Here is a 24588-nt window from a genome sequence, read left to right as displayed (position 1 = left end):
TAAACACATTCATTCTCTACTAAAACTAGAATGTTATCTCAGCATGGAATGAACAAACCGTCTTACCTCTGCATCTTTACCTTTCAGCATTGTTTGAATGTTTTAAAAAGAAAACATTTTTTTTTAAACATCAGAGATTTCTCCCCACAGGCCATGAACTTTTATATATATATATGAACTAAGGGTGCTTTTCCTATATATATACAAATAGTGAAACCAAATGTTGTGTTTTGTTATATATATATATATAACATTTATATATTCATATCTTGATACCTTTCCCCAGTTTTACTTATTTGTGTTCACCTTGTTTGTTTGTTTTTCTCCTGTATTTGTATAACGAACTGTATGTTCAGTATGTGGAGAACAAAGGAAAACCCGTAGTCAAATTCCACGTATGCGTCAGCATACACGGCCAATATCTGTGATTCGGACGCGGATTCTGGTCGTCTCGGTGAAGAACAAGGTGCGGGCTCGACGGTGCGCCGCACAGGTTAAACGCGCGCGCCCGTCTCGAGCTCCCGTGTGGGCGGAGCTTCGTCGCCAGAAGTCGCGGTCGGAGAGCAGCGAAGAGCAGACGCGTTGTTCGGAGGAGAGAGACCCACCTGTTGAACGGCAGCGGGCAGCTTTTAACACCTTTAACCTTTTCTTTTTGTTTTTAATTCACTTGTTTTTTATATTTTATCCTCTGAGAGTCTCAGAGTCCCAGCCTTCGGGATGACGGACGCTCTTTTACCAAACGGCGTCAAAGAAGGCGGAGAAGACAGCGGCCGTTTCCGAAAGGTGAGTTCTTTCCCCCCCGATCCGCGTCTCCGGGGTAACGCTCCCGAGCCCGCGACGTCCGTCACGCTACGCTACGCTAACCGCGTAGAGTTAGCCTGCTGCTAGCGCGCTGCTTGGCGCCGTGTTTTCCAGCTTCTACGTGAGTTGTGTACTTCGGTGACCGTGTCGGTGCGTCGCCAGCGTGCTGAAGGCGTCTTCACGAAGCGGTCTTCGCCGGAAGCAGCCTCACGGCGGCGTGTTTGTAGCCGTTAACTAGAGGCTGTTTAGCCGCTTCAAGCCGCGGACGACTCGATTCACTGACGTCAACGGACGACTTACGGTTTCCTTCATTTACTCCATGCAATAAATCACAAAGGTAATCGGAGGCGTGTGTAGATCCCCACGCGGGGAAAACCTACACTTTTACACCAATGTGTTCTCATAATCAGTTTGGTCCCGAATTCAGCACAGCAACAGGTGCTGTCAGCTTCAGCTGTGTGTGTCCGCGGGGATAAGGATGTGTGTTTTACTCCCAGAATAGCTGCATCTCCTGCAGTCACTGATAGTGGCTGACTGGGAGGCCAGTAACCAAACTTCCCTTCGTAATCTGCAGCATCAGTTCCCTGCTGGAGGTGTGATGGCGACTGGCATTGAATAAGGAGTGTTGTTTGTTTGTGGTGTGTGTGTGTGTGTGTGTGTGTGTGTGTGTGTGTGTGTGTGTGTGTGTGTGTGCGCGCGCGCTGGGGGGGGCTCCACAGCTTTGATGAAAATTAAATTCTTGGTGAACCGAGGTCAGACTCGCCTGCAGCCCTTACAGGTCATCAATGTTTAAGGGACCATTGTACAGCCTCTAAAGCTCTGATCTTTGACCTTTTGTTAAAGCTAAGTGTGCAGGTTATCTAAATTGGTAAATCAGATAAGAGAGCAGTTTTCCCTTCCAGCATTCGTCTTTAAAGTTGACGCCTTTTTTAATCATGTGAAGACATTTTCCGGAGAGCTGTCATTGTGTAGTAATTAACACGCTCCGGGAATGTAAACCTCACCAACCTGCTCTTGGTTTCATGGAGCTGCGACTGTGACATTTTCATGGGCTTGGAGTTTGTCTAGTTTGAGGCTATGAGAAAAGCTCCTGGTAGTGGTTGAGTGATTATCCAATGTGTTTTTACCGAGTTCCCGGTCTCCCATGCGGCAGAGTGTTTTCATAGAAGAGCTGGTTCGGATGGGCATCTCAACAGGGCCTTTGTATTTTCTGCTGCCCCCGAATCCCCCTCTGAACGCTGTCTGGATTTGGACTCTGTGCTGCACTTCCTGCGTCTGTATAAAAAAAAAGAAAAAAAAAAGCCTGGCTTTTAGAAATGATGAGAGCGCGGAGAGCCTGACACCTCAAGCACAAACTGGTTCCTTTATCACTGTAACATCTCCTGTGTCCTCTGTGCTCTCCAAGTGTTAAACTCTTCTTTGCCCTCATTGCAGAAACCTTTCTCAGTAACAAATAAAAAGAGCCTTGCACATTAGTTCGAACCCCAGAGTTCTGCGTTCCCATTCTGTCATGTTGAAGGGATTCACTTTTTGGAAACCTTTTTTGGTCCAAATTTAACCAAGCGGTGCCAGTGCGATCTTTGCTTCCCTTTTTTTCTGTGGACCCGGCTTCTCCTGGCTGAAAATGATTGTAATGATTTACAAGGCCTCACTGGGTCCAGCTGACGCTCTGGGGAGCTGTTGCGGTTCAGGGCTGCCGTCCACTGTTTCACCTCACCGGCTGGCCGAGGTCCGACTGGACGGATGCTGGGTGGAAAGATGGCGGACCGAAAAAAGCAGAATCTGCATGATTCTCGAGAGCATTGACGTAGCATCTGGCCCAGAGGCCGTCCTTCAGCCAGACCACAGACACAAATTGACAACATGTGTCCTAGTTCAGAAACCAGACAAGCTCCCTCAGCTTGGAAACACATTTATAATTCCCTTAGCAGGGTTTGTATTGGAAAACGACGAATGAGAGATTCATCTGTGATTGAATATTTACTAAATAATGTACTAATGTCTTCACCCGGATTGAATGAAGCCCACCGCCTTTTGAGCAACCAGTCAAAGCGTCCCCTCAGTAATTGGAGTAAATTTAATGTCAATTAGTGACCGTCCATGAATTCCGCTTGATGGCGATGAGGCGTGAATATTGAGATACTGAGCACACTCTCTAATTATAAGTCCATCTGGCCAACCGTCCCGTGAACCACGATGCTCTACTTTCTCCCCGTGAAGCCTCGGTTATACAACAGCCCAGTGATTGGCTGTTTGATGGCTACGATAACGGACAGGACTGTCTTTGTGTTTGGCTGTAACAGAGTATTTTGTGCGCTGCTGGAGAACTGTCGCACTGTTTTGAGTTTGCCAGTTGGCAGGAGTAGGTTCAATTCCCTGAGGGCTCCAGTGCGTTCGGTAGAGCAGTAGCAGAGCCACAGTTAAGACCTCTTCCATGTGCCTCGTAATTTAATGTGGAGTTGCTGCAGTTGAAGGCACACAGCTTAGCTGGATGTCGTGAGGCTTGTAAAGCAGTTTCCTACACAATCCAGTGTGTCTCACAGACCGGTGTGGCATCTGACCATCAGTTTTATGGAGTGACTCCACTTGATGATGAGACATGATGTAATGGTCTGATCGGCTGATCGGATTCGGGTTTCTATGTGAGGATCATGCACATCGCTTTGGAATGCCAGCACGGGATTTCGTCCCCAATCTTGAAAATGGAAACACTCCCTTGTTATGTAACGCGGACGTACGCCGCAGTTTTGGTGTAATAACCGACGTGACAACATACTGGCGCATGTCGCCTCCCTCTGCAGCCGCAGGCCTACGGCCTCGCCCTTCTGTCGTTCTAAGCATAGCCGCCAATACGTGCAGCCGGGCTACGCCGCCCGGCAGCGTCGCCGGGGCTCCATTGTGTATTTTACGTAAGCACTCATTTGTGTAAATGGTTAATCATTACGTGCTCAGGTCACCAAAGTGTTTGTACAGCAACACCCAGGTGACTAAAGTGGAGCGGTTATAGAGATACCGGGATGTCAAAGGTGACCCACCCGAGGCTGACGTGGTGTAATTAGTATTTGGGATGCACACAGTCCCAGCCTACTCATTCCTACGGACGTCCCTTAAATGACGGCTTCGGCAACGTGAGTCAGATGTAAGCGTAACGATGTGACAGGCGAAACAAGGGCGGAAAGCACAACCGCGTCGACTTCGAGTTGAATGAATAAGAACAATCCCTCTGAGCAGCACCACATCGCCAGTTGTACTTTATCCTTTGGAATGGTCATTTTGGGGTATTTTCGTCTTCATTAGAAAGGAGAGTTTTGAGGTAGACAGGAAATGAGAAGAGAGACCGCGGGATTAATGCAGTTGTTCCTACAGCTGGACTGTAGGACGTTGCAGTTATGTGACATGTAAATCCATGTGTTCAGTTTTGTAGGTATTCTTCAGTCGATTTAAAATGATAGTAAAGTAGGGTCAGGATATGTTTTCCACACTTGCTGTCCGTATCAGCGTCTATAAATAGCCACTGCAGACTCGCCCCGCATCATGGGACAAGAAGGGCGGGGCGATTTGGCAACACGCTCCATATGAACTCATGTCTCGTGTATGAAACTAAAGCATGTTTTCTGGCAGATCAATAAATAAAGTTCGTATCAACCTATTTTTGTATACTCCTAATTAAATACTGGTGAGATGAACTGAGTATTCAATTAGGAACTCAAGTGCAAAATGAATATTTGAGGGAAGCAGGTGAGGGATTCTAATCTATCTGTGTGAGCCTCTTGTGTGGTTTGCACTTTAGGTGAGTAGCATTCGAAACGGCAAATTACATGGTGTGACAGGCATGAAAATTGTATTTATCTTCTAGACCCCTAAGTTTTGTGACTCAATTCTTGGATTTCATCCACGATCAACAGAACTTCTCAGCAATTATTTCTCAAACTTCTCTTCATTTATTCATATACTGAAAATATAAATTGGAAATTAGAGTGAGCCACGCTAAGCGACAAGTCGATGCACCTTCCCTGCGTCTGATGTGTATTACCAAAGGAGAACTTGACACTGAGTTTTCTCTTTTGCCTCCGAGTCATTTGAATATTTACTGTATACTTTCTTGCTGAGACATCTTGACTTTTTTTCCCTACTGTCACAACTAAAGCTCATTTTGCTTTGCAAATTCTGTGTAACGTTTGAGGACTGTGAGCTAACAGGTTTGACTGAGTCGACTGGTTTCTGAGCCTTGCCATTCGAAGTGAAGCGATGGACCACACCTCTGCTGTGAGTCAGTCGGTGTGAATGTCCACAGCCCGTAGATCTGCGCCGCTGTGAGTGGCAGCCTGTTGACTCAGTGAGGCTGGGACACTTGTGGTTGTGATAGGGACAAGGACACACAGTTCAGCCACATGCTATGTGTGGTATACACAGAGCGGCAGAGCGTGCGTTTGAGCTGGGCTCAATGTAACCGGGTGCAGCGCCCTTCCACATCCTAATTTTTAACATTACCTCGGGGAATAAAGAAAAAGTAAACGGCAATGATTCTTAATAAAGCAAAAATGTTGACGTCAGGCAAACTTTTAGAGAAACCGCTGTCTAGTCATTTTCTGATTTCCCCGACTGATATTAGGATATTTACTGATTTAGCAAACTGACCTGATACGAAATAGATAGAGGTTAAAGTAAAACATAATTAAAAATGACTTGAAGGAAATTAAGGATCTATTATAAAGTGGTTTGAGAGTGTAATTTGGGAAAATCCTTTTACTGATTTGAGGTGTGCACGTTCTTGACACTAATGCGTTTTATTTTCCCACCAATGACACAAGATATCCTCATCAGCTGACGTGTTTGTTTCCTCCATATCCTTTTACTCAGGGTTGCAACCCGCTGGCGCGGACCGGACGAAGCAAACTGCAGAATCAGCGAGCCACTCTGAACCAGCAGATCATCAAACAGATGAGGATGAGGGCTGGAGCGGAGAACCTGCTGAAGTAAGGACTAAACATGTATGCTGTACACTTGGTGTCCGCTTAAAGGGTCGATTCCCCACAATGTGGAATCTTTGAGTGGGAAGGCCGGGACTCCCAGTTGGGCGTTATTTGCATGAGGGAGAGCCAGCTGTTGTAAGTTTACCTCTCCGCTGGCTGGTGCTCCAGCCATTGGCCCATGTGTCATTCATCTGTATTTATATGGTCAGTTATGTGCTTCATGTGACTTCTGATAAACTCCAGTCTGTTGATGTTTAGACGGACCGGCTTCGTCGCCTTCGTTGTTCCGTCGTGGTGAATTCTCCTTAAGAACGTAACAGCAACTGCCTTCAGGGGGAGCAGAGGACAAAACGGCTATTGTCATATGGGGTTTAGAAGAAACCTCCAAATAATATTTTAACCGTTTTGCGTAGGATGATTTGTCTGATAGGAATACTTTGTTTTTTTATGACTAGGAGAAGTTTTGGTATCTGTTGTATGTTGTCGAGCTCCTTGCACTAAAGGAAAACTAAAAGGTGAACCGAGTGTGGAGAAATATGTGACTCAATCAATGGCACGCAGATTCTATGTGTGTCTCCATTTGAAAAATAAATGTTTTTTTTACTGAAACACGGGGCCTTATTTGAGATCAGAGTCCTCAGCAGGTACGGTGCAGCAGAGAGAAAGAAAGCCGAGTTCACTGACCTCTGGAATACCATTCGACCTCAGGCCGTTTGTTCAGTCTGGCTTCTACTTACAAGACGCTGGTTTTCAGAATCGTCTGTTCTTTTCAGGAATCCATCATGGTTTCACGTGTAGACATACATCTAGCTCTATTTTCTGACATTTCCTGTTACGGGAGCTCGAGGAAAGGCCGAAGCTCTGCTCCGCTGGTCGGGAAGTGTTTACACAGTTTCTGCTGTATGTTTAAGGGCCTTCCATTGCACTTGACCAGCTGTCCTGCACCGGTGTGCACAAGAGTTTAACCCGTCCTCTTTTATGTTTGTTATTCTCTCATGCGACCTTCATGGCAAGTGCTTCCGACGGGCTAAAGAACATTGGTGACTTTAGAAATACTTTTTTCCTGTCTTGTAGTTACTGTCGTCATTTGGCTTTTTTTTTTGTAGTTCTTAAATGTTAGGCCATCAATATTGGGTGATCAAGATTTGTTTTTATATACTAAATTGTGGTGGATGAAAAATAAGAATAATGCATGGAATATAAAAAAATCCTTAAAAGTAGTGTTTATTATTGCAGGCTCACTGAATTGCATTGCAGTAAGATATACAGGTACAGTTATTTTTATTACTGTGTCCACCTTCTGGTCTGTGTGGCCTTTGGCAGAAGGATAATGTTCCCCACAGCAAAGCTCAGTGAACTGTAAAGTGAACTATCATTAAAGGGGTCCTGGGGTTTCCTGAGTCTGGAGACATAAGAAGGTACAGCGATGCTCAACCTCCCCTACTGGGCTTCTCAAATCAACTCTTTTCCGTTCGTCTGGCGAGGGTATTGCTCTGTGCGTTTGTGTCCATTAGGTCTGTCTAAGCCTCGGAGGCCTCCACATTCCTGTAGTGCTTCATGCTGTCTGCCCCGCCAGGGGAAGAGTGCGTGTGCGTGTGCGTGTGAGTGTGAGTGTGTGTGCGCGCGTGCGCTACCCAAGCCGCAGCACAGTGTCTGTATGTTTTGAGGTGTGCTCTGCAATTTATTGTTTTATGGTCCTATGCAGTCCGACTGTACCTGTGGTCTTACACCAGTGTGTGGATAATACGGTTGCCATCGCTCCTACTTCTTTAGACCATCTACCTGGTTTGTCATGTCAAAAGCATAGGTAAAAAAACAAAACATTCCAGGGCATGGCAGACGCCTATTTTTTATTTTTTCCTTTTCCTTAAGAGAATAAATATTACAACAAAACAGCATAAACATCTCCTAAGAGTTTAGTTTGAGTCATTGTGACCTATAAAGAATGTACGTGCTTGTTTTCCTTTAGTACACAGTGTGTGTTTAAATGTGTGTGTGTGTGTGTGTGTGTCCTTTTTTTTCTCATTTGGTACTGTCAATCTTACCCGTTTCACCTTTTTTCTTTTTGTTCTGCATTCCTCTCTCGATCAACAACAGGTGAAGTCATACTAGTCAGACTAGTTCTCTCACCTTAACCCTGATAAGGAATGAAGCGGTTATCTTTGCTTGGGTTTGACAGATCTTTTAGCTTTCTTTAAGACTGTAGCTAGGGCTGGGTGGTATTCCGGTTCAAACGGTACACCGGTAAAAGATTTCCATACGGTATGAATTTCTCACGTACCGTTCATAGCAAAGAAGTTAATACAGGAGTAATATAATCCTGTTTCTTAGTTCTTGTTAATACACGTGCTGCAGCTGCTTACAAGAGCAGCCTGATAACTACAAATTACAGTAATCCAGTCTAAATGTAACAAACGCATGAACTCATTTTTCACTTTGAAACAGGAAGTTCCTGATTTTCGATATATTACGTAGATGAAAAAAGAATATGGATTTTTGGCCATACGCACAGCCCTAATTATACCCACCTCCTCATGATGACTAGATTGATGTGTCATAGCAGTGGACTGACCTTGTATATATTGATATGCACTAGATACTAATTATTTCTGTCAACTCCAATCATTATCAGGACAGGATATCCCTCTTGCGGCTGCGAGGAAAAATACCACATACTGTGAATCTGGCAAAAATGTAATAAAACAGCTCTACCAAGAAAGCGGTCCGGGGGACTTCAGTGAAACCTCACCTGCTGGTTTCCAGGCTCGTTCCCACGCTCCGCGGGATGATATTAGATATTAATAACAGCCTCCGGGCTGGCGAGCTGGCATCTTTTTTGCTTAACAAAACCACAGCACCTCCGCCCTGATGGCTTCCCCAGGCCTGATCTCCCGCGACTCCCTTCAGCAGGCCAAAAGGAAGTGATGCTAAGCAGAGCTTGCCCATCCTATGTTGTGTTTTATGGAGAGGAAGACTGCACTCAGTAATTGATTCCCTAGAACGTTTTTGAAACATGCTCACGTCAACTTATCGTCAAGATATAACAATACTTACGAGGAAACAAAGTCGGTCATTTTTATACAATGTTTCTGGCATAAAATATCCCCCAAAGAGCGTCTTTGTAGCCGTAGCAGGTTACAGCCGGTCATGCTGCCTTTTACAGTCTGTATTTGAAAGCGTGAAAGGCAAAAATGCCAAAATAAAGACAACCGGAGAAAAAGATCAGCCATTAAAGGTGTAATGTTGGTAGACCTCTAGTTTGTCTCTTTAACCTTTTAGATTAAATTATGTTAATTAATTCCTGCCAGTGCTCCTTCACAGCTCACCGTTCTCGTTAAAAACCACAATTGGCTGAGGGTCAGAGAGAGAGAGACACACACACACACACGCCAGGTGAAAGATCTCTGGCACAAGTTTGCGGTTGGGGAGTGTCCATGTGGATGTCTGCCATTATTTATGACTTGTTTTAAGATCCACTGTAGAACAAAGATAAGGAGAAAGTGAGATCACCAGTGTGTCTGTGTGTATGTGTGTTCATCACAAATTCCACATTACAAAGGATTCGACGTGTGTGTGTGTGTGTGTGTGTGTGTGTGTGTGTGTGTGTGTGTGTGTGTGTGTGTGTGTGTGTGTGTGTGTGTGTGTGTGTGTGTGTGTGTGTGTGTGTGTGTGTGTGTGTGTGTGTGTGTGCGCCTACACATACACACGCACATTGTTACGACCTTATCTCTGCTGTGCGGTGAGCCGTAACCCCTTAACACGCTAATCTTTACCCACCTCAGCACAAACGACGTACAGAACAAAAATGTTCAACAATGACATTGCAGTTGTACCACGCATGCTTCGCAATGGTGATTCTTAGATCTTGGTAAAGCTGCGTGTGCTTGAGAGTAAATCGAGTGCACAGTGACGCATGTCCGTGGTCCCGAGCTGTGGGGGAGGCACGTTTGTTTTAACGATCCGCTGCAGGAACATTTGGCTTCCGTTACACTGGATAATAACAAGGCTGATATTTCTTTCCTCTCCTCTATTTTATGACACTTTTTTTTTGGTCCTCTCCCATCTCTCCTGTGTGCAGGGCTACGTCCAACAACAAGGTGAAAGAGATGGTTCTGTTGGAGTTGAGCTACGTTAACTCCAACCTGCAGCTGCTGATGGGAGAGCTGGAGGGACTCAACAGCTCAGTGGAAGTCTACCAGAACACCCAGTAAGTCTGATTATAATAAGTGAAAAATATCTGGTTACAGCACAAAGATGCCTACATCTTCCATACTGTATTGTTCAAGGCATTAGTGAAATTAAGATGAAATAAAACCAGATAATACAATTTTATTTTGTGTTTTGTCAGTCACACAGCTATTTTTGCCATCTTTTTTTATGGGTGATGTCATGACCCATAAAAAAATGACAAGCGCTAATGTTTCCGCAGTAACAATACATCCGTAGGCAATATAATCACTTGCATAGCAAAGATTAATTGGCTGCCTGTGATGAGGCTATTAAATAGATTGTAGGTTACAAGGCTTGCAATGCAGCCAGAGCTCTTCAGTGTTGAAACACACCAAGGCTCTCTTCACATTAGGTTGTCATTGACCAAACCACATCAAACCTTAAACTTGTGATTTCAAAGAGGTGAGGACTTGACAAACTAATCCCTGCATGCAAATAGTCTGTAGCTCCGAATCGCACATGAAAGACACTCGATGACAGAGGAGTAGAGAAAATTGGTGTGCGGCGGAAGAGCGAGGCATGTTGGAAAAACACGAAGACCGTGTGCATGAGTTTGTTGTTGTTGTTGAACTGGACCAGCAGGTTTTTGGGATACAAAGCAACAAGGAAACGCTGAGCTGAGCTTGCATGCAAACGTGCATCATTCACATTCACAGCGTCGCTCAGTCGGTCTGATCACAGAGAGGGTGTGTGTGTGTGACACAGTGACAGCTTCTGGTGTTTAATTAATTCATGGCTAGTCAAATTCATGGGCTATTGATGAAAATGTTGTATGTATGTCTCAAGGATCCGTGCAATATAGTGTGTCTGTCTGCATCAATGTATATATCAATATATTCTACTCTCAGAAATCTGCACAGCCAAATATTTTTCTTTTGAAAGTATTTCGTGTTCCACTCCGCGATATTTAGCTGATGTTGTGAAAGAAACCAATAATGTCCTGTAAGAGTTGTCCTGTCACGCTCAAGAAAACGCAAGACAACCAGCTCTTTATTACAGACCGGCCATTTAGTTCACTAATTACATGGATGTGGACAAAACTCCACAGCAGAGAGTCCTCTGTCACATGGGATCAGACGGACTTGAGTGTGGGAACGTTTAGCCTCTCAACAGCCTCCTTGTTGAGCTCTTAGAGAAGCACCTGCTGCACCCAAAGACAAAAGGCATCCTGGGAAAGTACCATCAGCGAGCTACCATTGTCTGTTTGCCCCCCCCCCCCCCCTCCAAAGAAGACTAAACTCGTGCACGGTCCAAGGTGGTTATATGATCTCAGTCACACAAACGTGTAGCTTGCACATGGCAATATTTGATATGTTGAGACGGTCTGAGCAGGTGTGCCAGTGGGATGACTCTCTGCAGGCACAACAGAGCGTTTGCTTCCTCTGCAGCAAAATGTCTGTTCTCCTCCTCCGTGTACTGGACAACAAGCTGAAGTCCCCGACTGACTTTCTGAATCCGCACAGCCAACCTGCTGACGGATGAAAAGATGTCAGCACTACACAACGCTTCAATGACTTTGCTGAGATAGACGAAAAATCATTCAGGTTCATTTATGTTAGAGAAATGAGCTTTTGCAACGTTGCAATATATGATCACAATTTTTGGGCAATTTTTTCCACATTCATCCCATTTTTTTCTTGCTCTCCTTTTGTTTCATTTTCAGAGAATAGGTTTTCATGTTACAATGGGCAAAGAAGCAAATACGCGTCCAGCTTTTCTTATTTACACAAGCCCCCCAGAAGCCCCCCTTTGACTCCGAGGAGTTGGGGCGGGGGCCTAGGTTCCAGAAACATATCGTACAACTGTGTAACAACGAGTTTTGATGTTTAGTAAAGCGTTTAAGGGCCGTAGCTATAAACAGCGCTTCGCTCTGCCATTTTAGCGATGGTCGTCTGTTTCTCTCACACACACACACACACACACTCTGTGTGGAAGGGGAGTGAGCCTCTGAGAGGCTTTTAACATTTCAGATTCCCTGCAGAACAGATATCCCACCGCTCCCCTCTGCCAAACCAGAGAAAAGACTGCTAATGGATTACAGTGCAGCCGGTTACTGATGAATGAGGTTTTCTGTGATTCACGCAGCCTGTATGCCAGAGGAATGCTGCCTTATCGTCAAGTGATGAATGAGGACAGAAGGTGTTGTTTCTCCAAACCCTTTGGTTGGGACGTCCTGCCCGCCGGTCAAAAGGCTGTACCAAATCTCTGAACCCTCAGAGAAGGAGAGTCCTGATTTCAAATAGGTTTGGGATAACAACACCATGGAGACGTGGTCATGTTGGAACTAAAGTTTGGGGCTTGCTGTTGCCCTCAGTGGAAGTTTAAATAATAAAATGCAGCCACCTGAGCTTGTTTGCCAATTTATTTAGCAAACCCCACTCTCCTCCACCCGTTTCTCTAATGAACTCTGTCTGATCGTCAACAGGTATCTGTCAGGCTGTATTTCCTCCGCTCCGATAAGGAGCTGAACCTGCTTTCCATCCGTCAGCAGCAAGGACCTCCAGGTTCATACAGCCAGGGAAAAAACCTTCTGCACCATTTTAACTACAGTTGAGATCCGAAAAGAAAACTGCCGTCTTTATGGCAGCGTCTGTTTAGTTTTTGGTCTGTAAAAATAATATAACCTCAAGAACCTGCTTGTTAGCACTACAGAAGCAAGGCTGCAATTCTGGAATGATTTATCAACAGCGAGATGTGAGGCTTTACAACAAGAGGAGACACAAGGGCCCCATTCACCTTTTAAATCCTGACTCCTACAGTGTGCTTACAGCACCATCTGTCTAATCCTGACTTCCCCCCCCGATGAAGCTACACTAAAGATTTGATGAAAATGTAAACTTTCACAAGTCGTCGCTGGTGTGATGATAACGCTATACGTATTGTTATGATCTGACTGTTATCATCCCTACCGATTCTGGGTCTGTTGTCGAAGGGAGTTCCTTGTTGCTTGATATCTTGCACCACACCTTGGAGCTGCTTTTGTCCAGCTTTAACCTATTGACGCATCTGTCTGCACATGCACTCCTTGAGATAATCACGGCATTGTGCTTTTGTATGTAAGGTCCTGCTGTATTGTGTGTTGTCCTATCTTTTATGTCCTGGTTGCAAACCTCATGAATGTTTTCGGTTTTATGTGTACTACATTGAGCATGTGATGACTGACCAACGTATGTTTTGTTCCGTCCGTCTGTTTTGCTCACAGGGAAACTGCAAACATCCCCCTCATTGCTCTGGGTCTGAAGGAGACAAAAGACGTTGATTTCTCCACCATATTCAAGGTATAAGAGCAACAATTACAGCTTCACCATGCAAACCTTTTATCTTAGCAAGTGTTTGAGTATTTGACATTCTGAATCTTCCATTTGATGTAATGCATTTTTAAGTAAATGGTTACAAATACTGATGACAAATATCACACACATTTCTAAACAAAGACATTGTTCCTTGAAAGTGTTTGTGCCGTGTTGCCTGCACCGTGCACTGCAGCAGCAAAACTACATCTGCTATTTATTGGTTCCGGAACAATAAATCCTCCGACCATAAAACTCCTTCCTGTTCTGGTTTGTGTGCATGTTGATGCCGCTCTACTCACTGACCGTAGTTGTAATGAGTGGCCCGCTCTGACAGAATGGCAGCACCCCATGGCACTGCTCATGTTGGACTCCAGCATGCAGCTAAGGATGATGTGACGCAGTGGATTAGCTGTGCGAGTGGCCGCCCCGTAAGCAAAGGGTCACGGGGTGGAGCCCTAGAGCGCTGCCCACAACTACAAGCCAGCAGCATGTTGTATTGAGTTGTCTGTTTCTGACAGGACTTCATCTTGGAGCACTACAGTGAAGACGGGAACAGTTTTGAAGACTCCATCGCCGACCTGATGGACCTACGACAGGTAGTGTACACGCAAAGACTTTATAATGTCATGTTAGTCCTTTCGGATACGGATTTGAAAACACTGATCATTTAAACAACAACACAGCTGTACGTTTAACAATCATTGCAGAGTTTATCAGATCGCTTTATTTCTATGTTCCTAGGCTTGCAGGACGCCGAGTCGAGACGAGGCCGGGGTGGAACTCCTGGCAAAATACTCGAGCCATCTCCCTCTGATGGAAAGCCGATTCTTTCCCCCAACCCGCCAGACTGGAATATTCTTTACCTGGTACACGCCAACAATGACTAATCCGCACCACAAGAAGTGTTTTAGATGGAGCCCCTTATAGGATATTGGTTTAGTATACAAATATCAACAGGACCGTAACCTCCTAAGCCTTACTGGGAAGGCAACGGGTGAGGTTATGTGAGAAGTGATAAAACGGGATTAAGCCAGGAAAATTATGAAGAAAGCTGTTCTGCGCTTTAATCTAGCTGCCTTGAGCCTCGACACCGGGGCTCTCCAAAGCCTTTGAGCTTAAACCAAATGCTCAGTCATTTTACATCCTTAAATCCACGGATCAACGGGCATATCTTTGCCAGAAGACGCCAGGCTGGGCTTTGTCTCCTAAGATGGATACATTTTAAAGGACTCTTATTAGTTGGAACTTTTATTTTGGTTGTTCCTTCCTGCAGCATTTTTGAAGCTGTTAAAAGCAGATTCTAGACAACAAAAATCTAATGTAGAATTGTTTTGAATTATTTTAGTATGTAGTTCCTAACTTGCTTCATGCTAAATGTACTTTATTCATACAGCCAGACAAGGAACACACATGCTGCTTTACTTAATTATATAGTGACAACTTATTTCCTCTGTCAGGTACGACTCCTTCACAGGAGTGCCGGTGTGCCAACAGAACCTGTCCCTGGAGAAGGCCAGCATCCTCTTCAACATGGCCGCCCTCTACTCTCAGATCGGTACACGTAGTAACCGACAGACAATAGAAGGCCTGGAGCAGGCCATCTCCTCCTTCCAGAAAAGTGCAGGTAAGAGGAAATGGGATTCATAAACTGGTTTAAACTCATTCTACAGATAAAACATTGTTCTTTATTTTCTTAAGACCAGGTGTATCTGTGATCTGTTTTCAGTTGTTCAAACGAGGGAGGTAATAGGAGAAAATAAGCCCATGAAATGGTTCAGTTACAAGAAATAATTGGTTGTAGAAGAAAGGAGGACAGGAGAATGCTCAATGAAGCCTATACCTTAATTGTTAATCATCCCTTTAGTATTGCCCCAAAACAGCCCAAAATGATCTCCCCTTGCAGATACGTCCTACTGACCTTGCCATTAAAAAGGCACACACCGTTCAGAAAAAGAGCACTAGGATGAACACAGCCATATTTTCATAACATGTGCCAGCCACCACCCTCTGACCTTTGCGCCATGACCAAGAATGAATGCCATTGATGTCTCTCTGGCTTGTTGTCGTGTGGCTGGGCTCCAGAGGAGCACCCGTCATATGAACTGGTTTCCCAAACCTCTGAGGTTCCAGGAAGCTTTGGACAAGTCTTGATAGAATTATGACTTGGCAGTATGAGTAGTGTTGCAGTATAATTACAGCTCTGAAGAGGCCAGGGCTCTTGGGATGTTGCTTTAATGGCTATAATTTAAGCTTCTACTAAGTAAAACAATTATGTTGTTTGAGGAACATTGTCACCAGTGTGCAGGTCCAGCACTAAACTAAGCTGGAAGATGATGGGCAGCAATGCTGCCCGTGCAAGGGCTGCCGCAGTGCCCTTTAGCCGGGGGCACAGAGGAGGCTTAGAGGACGCGAGGAGCCAGCCAACAATGGCAGAAACCTAGATGGGAAGAGCGAGGCAGTGCTCTGTTATTAAGCTGTCTACATCTGTGCTGCGAGGTTATTAATTTGTAAAATAAGAGGGGAGGCGTTCTCAGTTGGAATGCACATCGGTCTTGTTGCCTGCATCGAACATGAAAAACCATTTAAGAAGGTTTGTGTGTTGGCTCAACATTGAAAGAGGCACGCAGACGTCGGGGCCACGCTAGCTCTAGATGCTGTAGTGAAGACCGCATGCCAGAGGAAAGAAAGAAGTACATCCTCTGACGACCTGGATTACTTCCCTGTCTGTGTGGAACCTTTTAAGTCATTTGCATGTCCGTAATTACGTTAATGTAGCAGCATACTGAACTCATTCTATGGACGAGTTAACTATGTCCATGAATATTCACTATCACCCAAACCCTTAACTCCACAGTTAGTGCTGCTGCTGGTTGTACAACCAACTACCGCTTTTGGAGTAACTTGTTAAGGGGCTACGTTTCATAATAAAGAGCCAGACAGAATGCATGAAAGCAATCTGAAATGAAGGTTAAATTGTCGTTTGTAAATGAAATATTCTGCAGAGATTACATGAAGGGGCCTTTTGTTATTTACGGACACGTTTGAAATTCTTTGCCAGCGCAGTCCCATTAAGCAAATGACCTCTCGACCTCCCCCAGGAATGCTGAACCACCTGAAGGAGACATTCACCCACACTCCCAGCTACGACATGAGCCCAGCCATGCTCAGTATGTTGATCCGGATGATGCTCGCTCAGGCTCAGGAGTGCCTGTTTGAGAAGACTGCACTTCCTGGTATCCGAAACGAGTTCCATTCACTCATGAAAATGGCCCAGGAGGCCGCTAAGGTAAAAGACAGCAAAGACACACACACACAGCACTCACACCATTTAGGTGGAGCTTTGTAAAGGGAATTTAAAGTAATAATGCCACTGCAGTCTGATTCCTTACTTCTCATTGGTGCTTTTAAAGTCCTCTCAGTAACTCTACCCACCGTCTCCTGCCAGGTCTCTGAAATCTACGACCAAGTGCACCAGTCCATGATCCAGACGCCAATCAAAGACAATGTTCCGTTCTTCTGGTCCACCATGTCGCAAGTCAAAACCAACCACTACCGCTCCATGGCTCACTACTTTGTGGCCTCAGCGCTCATGGACCACCAGTGTAAGAAAACCTGAGATATGTTCATGTCACCATGCATTCAATGTTTGCTAGTAATTCTGCATTGCAAGATTTTATTATTTCTGATGTCGTCTTAGGACTGTCTCCATCTGCATTGCAAAGAATCTGTCTTTGCAATGAGGATAGAGCCAGGTCTGCTCTGCACAGACGTACTGTAACACAAAAGTGTTAGAAAATGCAATAGCTACTAACTAAAAGTTGGCCCGAATGAAAACTTTGCCTTCATCTCGGTTGACAACGACACAGGTGGAGTTTATATCCAGTTTATATCCACTAATATGCTCTGTCTGCACATCCACTGAACAAGTCTGAAACTACCAGTTCTTTTGTATTAGCCTGGCTGTCGACTGCCGAGGTGTAGGACAACTGGATTGGTGTGATAAGACTTTAAAACACAGTGGAAAACCTGATCCTTCTCCTAAAGTGCAGTGGGCTGGTCACGTCAGATGACTGGACTGAACCACAGCCCGCCACAATGCTATTACATAAGAGCTATTTAGAGACGTGCGCACACAAACGCGCACGCAAGCACACACACACACGCACACACGCACACGGTAAAAGGAGGCCAAGTTTCCAGGAACGCGGTGGCAGGATGGGCAGAGAGGGTGAATGAGGGGAAAAAGAGCGATGGTTTGTGTGAGTTAAAATGGAGTGGCTGTACTGTAGCACGCTGGAGGATTACAGCTATGTAGCCTCGTAATGCTGTGTGTAATTAAGTGGAGAGCGGGCCAGCCACTGAGTGAGGGACAAGGTGAAGGATGTTTTTGTAAGGGAATAAGAAACCCTCCCTTTGCTGTTGCTAATTTAGTGTCATATGGCCTTACTTCTTGAAGGCATGCCATTATTTTTTTTTAGTTTCTCATTTTACTTCCTTACCAAATTTACCAAATGCACTATATTCAACTGAAAACCAAATGAAACGAAATAGAGCAGATTATGTCAAGTTTGCAGTGGACGGTCATAGTTTTAGCCAGTGCTATGAATGCAGCAGCAGTGAATGGAGGAACAACGGAGCGGAGCGCCTTTTCAGTTTTGCAGCTCATTAACAGATTCCTGTGCAAATGAGGAGAATAGAGCAATTAACCGTTGGAGACGGGACTCGGCCCACGAGCGGGACAGAGTGTAATAAGATTTCTGTAGTGAACAGATTAACTGCAAAGCAGTCCTGCATTGCATTGTGCCATTCAAGAGTGTCGGCCATTTGTTTTCAGGCCATCGCGGTGGTAGAGAGCGCTTCAGTAAGTTTTCTAGTCGTGTTGACATTGATTCTGTCTCTCTGCGTTCAGTGGGTCTCAGTGACGATGAGGATCAGCAGGAGAAGACGTTGTCCCAGGTCTATGATCGCCTTCCTGAGGGACGCTCTCCTCTTGAAATCCTCAAAAAGAAAGATGAGCGCGAACGCATCGGTAAGAGCGAGCACAGATGAAAATAAATAGGATTGCAAATAACCTCCAATTACACCAGAACTGACATTCCCCCTTTTCATCTCTGACCTTCTTCTTTTCCTCCTCCTATTCTCATTTCCTCTTCCTTATCCACTTCTCCTCATACCCTGCAGGTAAAGCACACATCCGTCGTGCCATACTGGGTCACGAGGAGGCTCTAAGGATCTACAGTTTGTGCCATCACTTGAACAAGCTGGAGATCCTGCAGGACATTTTGACAGCCAGTCACCAGCGCTCGGTCAACAAGTGCAGCGAGAACGAGGACGAGGAGGAGTTCACTGACTACACGGAGGCTCCGGACATCATCTGTGAGTCTTGGATGTTTTCAAATGAGGAGAATTGGAACAATTGTAGAGTTTATTTCAGTCTCCGAGGTGACCATGGTTGACATGGAAACCAACTAACCTCAGTGTCACCACAACAAACAAACGCCAATGTCAAGCAGGCCCAATGTGTTCATTTGAGAGGTCCGTCTCTCAGGAAACGCAAAAAAAAGGCTGCAGTGTTTTGTACCACACCTGCTGCAATCAGCCGAGATAAGTGTCATTTCTTTCACAGGTGATGTAATGTTTACACTGCTAACTCCCCGCCCGCCTCTCTCTACGTGGCGCCAGGTGAAATGTGGTTGCGACAGTAAACAGTGTAGAATGACAGCTGTGGTTTTTTTTCTCCCTTCGTTTTGCAGCTAAAACAGAACACAAAGCGGAGATGGAGGTTCCTGCAACCACAAAGGTGAAAGTCACAGACTTCTTCCAGAGGCTGGTATGTGGGTTACTAATAATCTTCCACTGACATTACGGTTTTTCACGTCGGTTTATTTCTTAAGTGACATGAAATGGCTCTGGATTTGTGTTTTTAGATGTTGGAAGTACTTGTGTTAATTCTTTTAACACCCAGAGTGTTTTTTTGGTGTCATTTCTGAACACAACCAACCCCGGGTGAGCCTCCTGGAAGCTTTGGCACATTTCAGAAGGAGCAAATCCAAAGTGTGATCAAAGCCTCCTGGACTTTCATCCATAGCAACAAATGCAAAACTAACACTAACTATGGACTGAGGGGCTCGGGCCCTTGCTTTATTCTCATGGTGGTGGCTGCGAGAGGTCACTATGACTGCAATCTGCGGGTTTGTGTCCTCTGAAAAGGGCATTTTCTATTTATTTTTTTTGTAGTGCAGTAACAATTACTACTACAAAAAAGCAGGCTTTAATTTCAAGATAGGAAAACCGTGGATGCAAATGATGAGTAAGAAGGTCAATGGTAAGAGGTGACGTTCCCAGAAAAGTGATGTATGGAGTCTATTAAAAAGTATCTCCGGGTACTGTTGTAAAATCCAACCTGGTGAAGACCTATGCTGGATTTTAGTGAATGTGAAATAAAAAAACACAATAAATGAAATGTTGGAGGGTACTTTTATGTGTATATGTTAATGATAAGTAGCAGCACTGGTTTGGATGCATTGTATCATATACTGGAAATTATGGTTTGAATTGGTTTCTATGGGGAAGTTCTTGGCCTTTTGGGATCTGAGTGTCTTGTTTAAGTGACTGCTTACTTTATAGGAGCCACGCTAAATTATAAAGACTAAGACCTTATTAATGGCAGCAGGTAGATTATTTAATGTATATGTGTCAATACAAAATACGTTTTTACACAAAACATTGAATGGAATGAATTAATAATTACAACCATAGTCCTGTCGTTTAGCCATAACTGTAAAGAAGGAAAGGTACTACTCATAAGTTGAAAGAAGCAACACGGCTTAAAATGTTGTACGCACCCTTTACGGAGATGACGCGGAGTGAAGGATTGCATTTTCTGAGATAAGCACAACATTCCATCAGATGTGTTCATGAGCCAGCTATGGCCTCTCCGGGTCAGAGACACTTCCTGTGTGGACTCTTAAATACAGTCTTAAGATGTTTAAACAGTCCATTATAGACTCCTATGTCATTAGTTTAGACATTGGTGACAAACAAGTGTTTGTTTCTACGTCCGGCTGTCGCTTTAACTTTTTTGCAGCGTATGTGGGAGAATCATGTCATGAACAGACGTAAAACAGTACGTCAACAAACTGTTGTTATCATAATGTGTTGTTATTGACTCCAGCATCTCCACGCTGTCTCCATTCAGGGCCCGCTTTCAGTTTTCTCAGCCAAACAGCGGTGGACGCCCCCACGGACAATAAAAATTCTCCCAAAAGACCCAGAACTGGGCTTCAACCTGAAAGGAGAATCCCCAGTCCAGGTGGTTTCGTTGGACCCCCTCTGCCCCGCTGCTGTAAGTCTGCCTTGATTCCTTGACTTCGGATGAAAAGCAAAAAAAAAAGATGAATAAAAAACTATATTTCAAGGGCCATCTTCATGACTGATCTAAAATGCTGTCAAGTAGAATTTTAAAGAAGCGCCCCAGTGGATCAATATTAACTCCCTGCAACAGGATTAACTAGCGCGAAGTGACTTTGTTTGAGGTGGGGGAACTAAATGTTCCTGCTGGCGCCCTGAATATTCTAGTTCAAATTAAAAAATGTCTGATCTGCTCTGAGAACCTTGGCTTGATTTAACGTTGTTCTGAGAACCCCCCCCCCCCCCCCTTAAACAGTCACTCTGGCTTCTAATTTAATTAAGATTCAGAGAGTGATTAGTGCCAGCAATCCTTTTTAGTGCGACGGCTCATTGAGAGGTGTTGACAAAGAGCAGACTATTATGAGGCCCTGCAGGCTGTGCAGAGAATCCGATTAGTACTATTACATAAGTCTCTCTAGGACAAACTTTTTATAACTTTTAATACTGAATTCACCAAAATCTATTTTGGAACAGACTTCTGGATCTGCCTCTAGAGGTCACAGATCACGTTATCAGACAGAAATAGTTGAGCTCATGCAGATCAGACGGATTTCCCACAGTTATGAAATAAAGTGCTGTAGTAACACACACACACACACTACCAAGTGTTGGTCCTGCTATAAAAAGCACTTGTAAGCGAGTGAACCTGTTTTCTCTACTGATACCGGCTTGCTCCGGTGATGGAAAGTAGGTGAAGTTGACCGAGCAAACGCTGTAAACGTCTCCTCCCTTCCTCCTGTGCTTCCTCGTCTTTCCAGACTGACGGTTTGAAAGAGGGTGACTACATTGTTGCTGTGGGCGACATCGATTGCAAGTGGATGAGTGTGAGCGATGTTATGCGGCTACTGAAGGATGTGAACGAGGAGGTGATTGAGATCCAGGTTGTCAGCATTATGGACAGCAATCCTCAGATGGTAAGCCACTCCCGTTTCCCTTCCCGTCGGCTCGGACAAACCGTCATCTCTTCGGTTCTCATGATTGACAGCAAATTTGGTTTTCGTGTCAACTGACTAAACGCCGCACTTGGAATGTCATATTGCCTCTTTGAGGGAGCGTACAATTTCATTTATTGTATTTATTTATTTATTGAGTATTCTTTCATTCCTATGTTTTGATCAAGGCTGTACAGGAGTCTAACCCTTCCACTCCCAATCTCTTGCTCTCCAGCCAACCAAGAGTGCCACCTTCTGCGGAAACCTGCCTAAGACCTACTCCATGATTTGTCTGGCCTATAATGATGACGACAAGAAGTCCCGCAAAGTAACCAAGAAGTCATCCTTCCTCAGCTTTGGCCTGAAGAACCGGCTTAAGAGCGCCAGCACCCTCAGCCTCCCCACATCGGACCAATCCGGGACCCTCCCCTGGAATAAACCGTGTCCCTCGTTCCCCAGCACCAGCGCCTACAACAACGACAGTGGACTTTACTGAACTGGCTGCGGACTCTACAGTCTGCAAGCATCGTGTAGTATGCGTATTAGGCCCAGTATGGCCTTTTGTACAGTGCTGTGTTGTACCTGTTGCGATACGGTAGCAGTTCCCTTTAGTGTTTCCACTGGAATACTGAGCAGTAGTCTATGTAGCTTGTACGTCACCAGGGCAAATTACATTTCTGCCAGCTACCCTGGAAAGTGGCCCTGCCGAATACTGTACATAGGTGCCTTTGCTGGTACATGGGAACCTTCCTAGACTGCAGTTCAGTAGCTGAAGTACACTGGGCTGCACACCAAACGTGATGGGAAACCCTTCTGTAAAACACCATTATGCGTACAGCACAGTACAACTGCACTGTGAGAAAAGTGTTCGTTATCATTCCAGTCTATGTATATATATCTATATATAAACACACACACACACACAGCGCACTAAGTTAAACTGTCATCCCAGTGGCTTTTTTCTTGGAAGAAAAGCTCCAGATGAATTGAGGGAGGCAAAAACAAAGTTGTACAAACACACCTGGCGTTGGTTTCAAGGGGGTCATTTTTTTGTGGTTGAAGCGGCGCCTTGTTAGTTCCATTGCGTACTGACGTAGCTGTGCACCGTGCAGTTAAATTCTCTGTGTATCCTCCATAAAAGGTTGTGTTTCTTACGGTATATGTGAAGGATTAGGTCACTGCAATGATATTTGCATAATCTGTGGATACTGATCGGTGTTGGGGCTTGCCATGAATACATTTACAAAATAGATATATAGATAGTTGAACCATGGTGGGGAATATTGGTCCCTTGAGGAGAAAAAACAATTGTGCTGTGCAGTTGTTTTTTTGTCTAGGGAGAGTTGATGAATGCAAAGTTCGATAAGCTGCTAAAAACAGAAAACAATCTTTTCATACCTTGTAATATTGTCACTTTTGCATTGTCTCTGCTAAGTGCTATGCCTGGGACGCAATATAACTGGAATCATTGGTGTTTTTAGGTTTGCTTGATGTACCAGTTATGCCACAGACCAAAATGCCTCCACATCTGTAACGTGCCAGGGTGTGTGTGCCCTTTGCCATCCTCACCCCTCGTACCTGGTTCTGACCCTCTTCAAAAAGTACAGTTTGTCCTTTCATAAGAGGAGCTGCGTGTCTCCGTGTTTAATGTGAATCTTGATGTAGTTTAAAGGTTATTACATCTCCAGAAGGGAGGAATGTGGGCAGACCAATGACATTCCTGCATCGTGCCTTGATAGCCGGTCACCCAACAGCAGCTTCGATCAAAGCCCACATTCAGGTTTCTGCTAATTGCCTCTATTCTCTTAAACATAGTCATGTCCCACGTTTGACACTTTGCAGTGTTGGATTATCTCTTTATCTACAAAGTAGATTCTTACACACATTTGATAATCAAATTATTTATGTAATAAAAAAAATACACACAAAAAATATTTTATATATATAATTTTACGTTGTAGGTTTCAGAAGTAGTTTGAATGGTCAAGTTGTGAATTTTTGCACGTTGGATTTCTTGGTTGGTTTCTTGGTTGGTTTCTTGGAGGAATGTATCTTACTAGCCTTGCATAATCCTTGGGTGAACTATATATACTGGTACATTTTGTCTATGGTAAGATATTTTAAAATGTAAATATTTTTTAACAGTAACACTGTTTTTGTCCAGCTAAAGTGGTGTCTAAAGTGCCCTTACGCTTACTCATGAAGGAAAATGTCACAATAAAGTGCTGTAATTTCATTGATAATAATAAGCGCTTACAGCGGATTTCTTGTACATATGGATCCTAAATGCCTTGTTCTATGCAGAGGGTCATGCTACCTGTTCTTCTTTCAGGTTGCCTTTGCTTCTCTCCCTGAACTTTGTACTGCATAGAAACTGTGGTGTGAATGCTATGTCTAAGTCTTTGTCATATATATGAACTCAAATCTCAATAAAAGAAGGTGACAGAACAAATTTTCCTGTTTTTTTTTTTTTTTTAAATGTACCGGTACATTTGTGGTTCTTTTTATCGGAGTTAAAGTTACCAGGCAGTTGGGGAATGACTGGAATGAAAGTTGAACGCCGCCCCAGCGAGCCACCCTAAATCAACACTCATGGGTTTGTAACCGATGGGAGTCTGGCCTGGGGTCACGTGACCTCCTAATCGGCCTTCATGGAAACAGAAGAAAAACACAATGTGATTAACTTTTACCCATCACGTCTGTATTCACCCATACCAGTCATTTGTTTTGGGGCAATGGCCTGGCACATATCTGTGTGTGTGGTAGGGATTAGTCAGAAAAGAAAGAGCTGATTGCTTTGAACTTTGAAAATAAGTTTGCTGTATTAACATTTGTTTTAACAATAAGAGGTCAGCACTCAACTACTGATTTATTGTCAAAAGGCTGACATGTTTGCTTGAAGTTTGTTTTGGAGTAGCATTCCATATAATATAAATATATATATATATA

General features: G+C 44.3%; 1 protein-coding gene across 2 annotated transcripts; it reads left to right on the top strand.

Moving 5' to 3' along the window:
• Window positions 1-448: 448 nt before the first annotated feature.
• On the top strand, window positions 449-24091 carry rhpn2 (rhophilin, Rho GTPase binding protein 2). Of its 2 annotated transcripts, none has more exons than XM_040196883.2 (15): window positions 449-783; window positions 5662-5777; window positions 9853-9981; window positions 13207-13282; window positions 13816-13893; window positions 14039-14163; window positions 14755-14921; window positions 16396-16583; window positions 16743-16899; window positions 18207-18326; window positions 18479-18673; window positions 19051-19127; window positions 20496-20642; window positions 21466-21621; window positions 21875-24091. In XM_040196883.2, exons 1-15 carry the CDS (start codon window positions 718-720, stop codon window positions 22133-22135), a joined length of 2058 nt encoding a protein of 685 aa, XP_040052817.1. In that variant the 5' UTR covers window positions 449-717; the 3' UTR covers window positions 22136-24091. The 2 variants fall into 2 exon arrangements, with proteins under 2 accessions (XP_040052817.1, XP_040052827.1); XM_040196893.2 differs by having other exon boundaries at window positions 473-783; window positions 19051-19097.
• Window positions 24092-24588: the final 497 nt, after the last annotated feature.

The sequence above is a fragment of the Gasterosteus aculeatus genome, chromosome 12, assembly GCF_964276395.1.
Source record: "Gasterosteus aculeatus chromosome 12, fGasAcu3.hap1.1, whole genome shotgun sequence".
NCBI lineage: Eukaryota > Metazoa > Chordata > Actinopteri > Perciformes > Gasterosteidae > Gasterosteus > Gasterosteus aculeatus.
The sequence above is the reverse complement of the archived record's forward strand: the minus strand, read 5'-3'. Positions and strand labels throughout refer to the sequence as shown.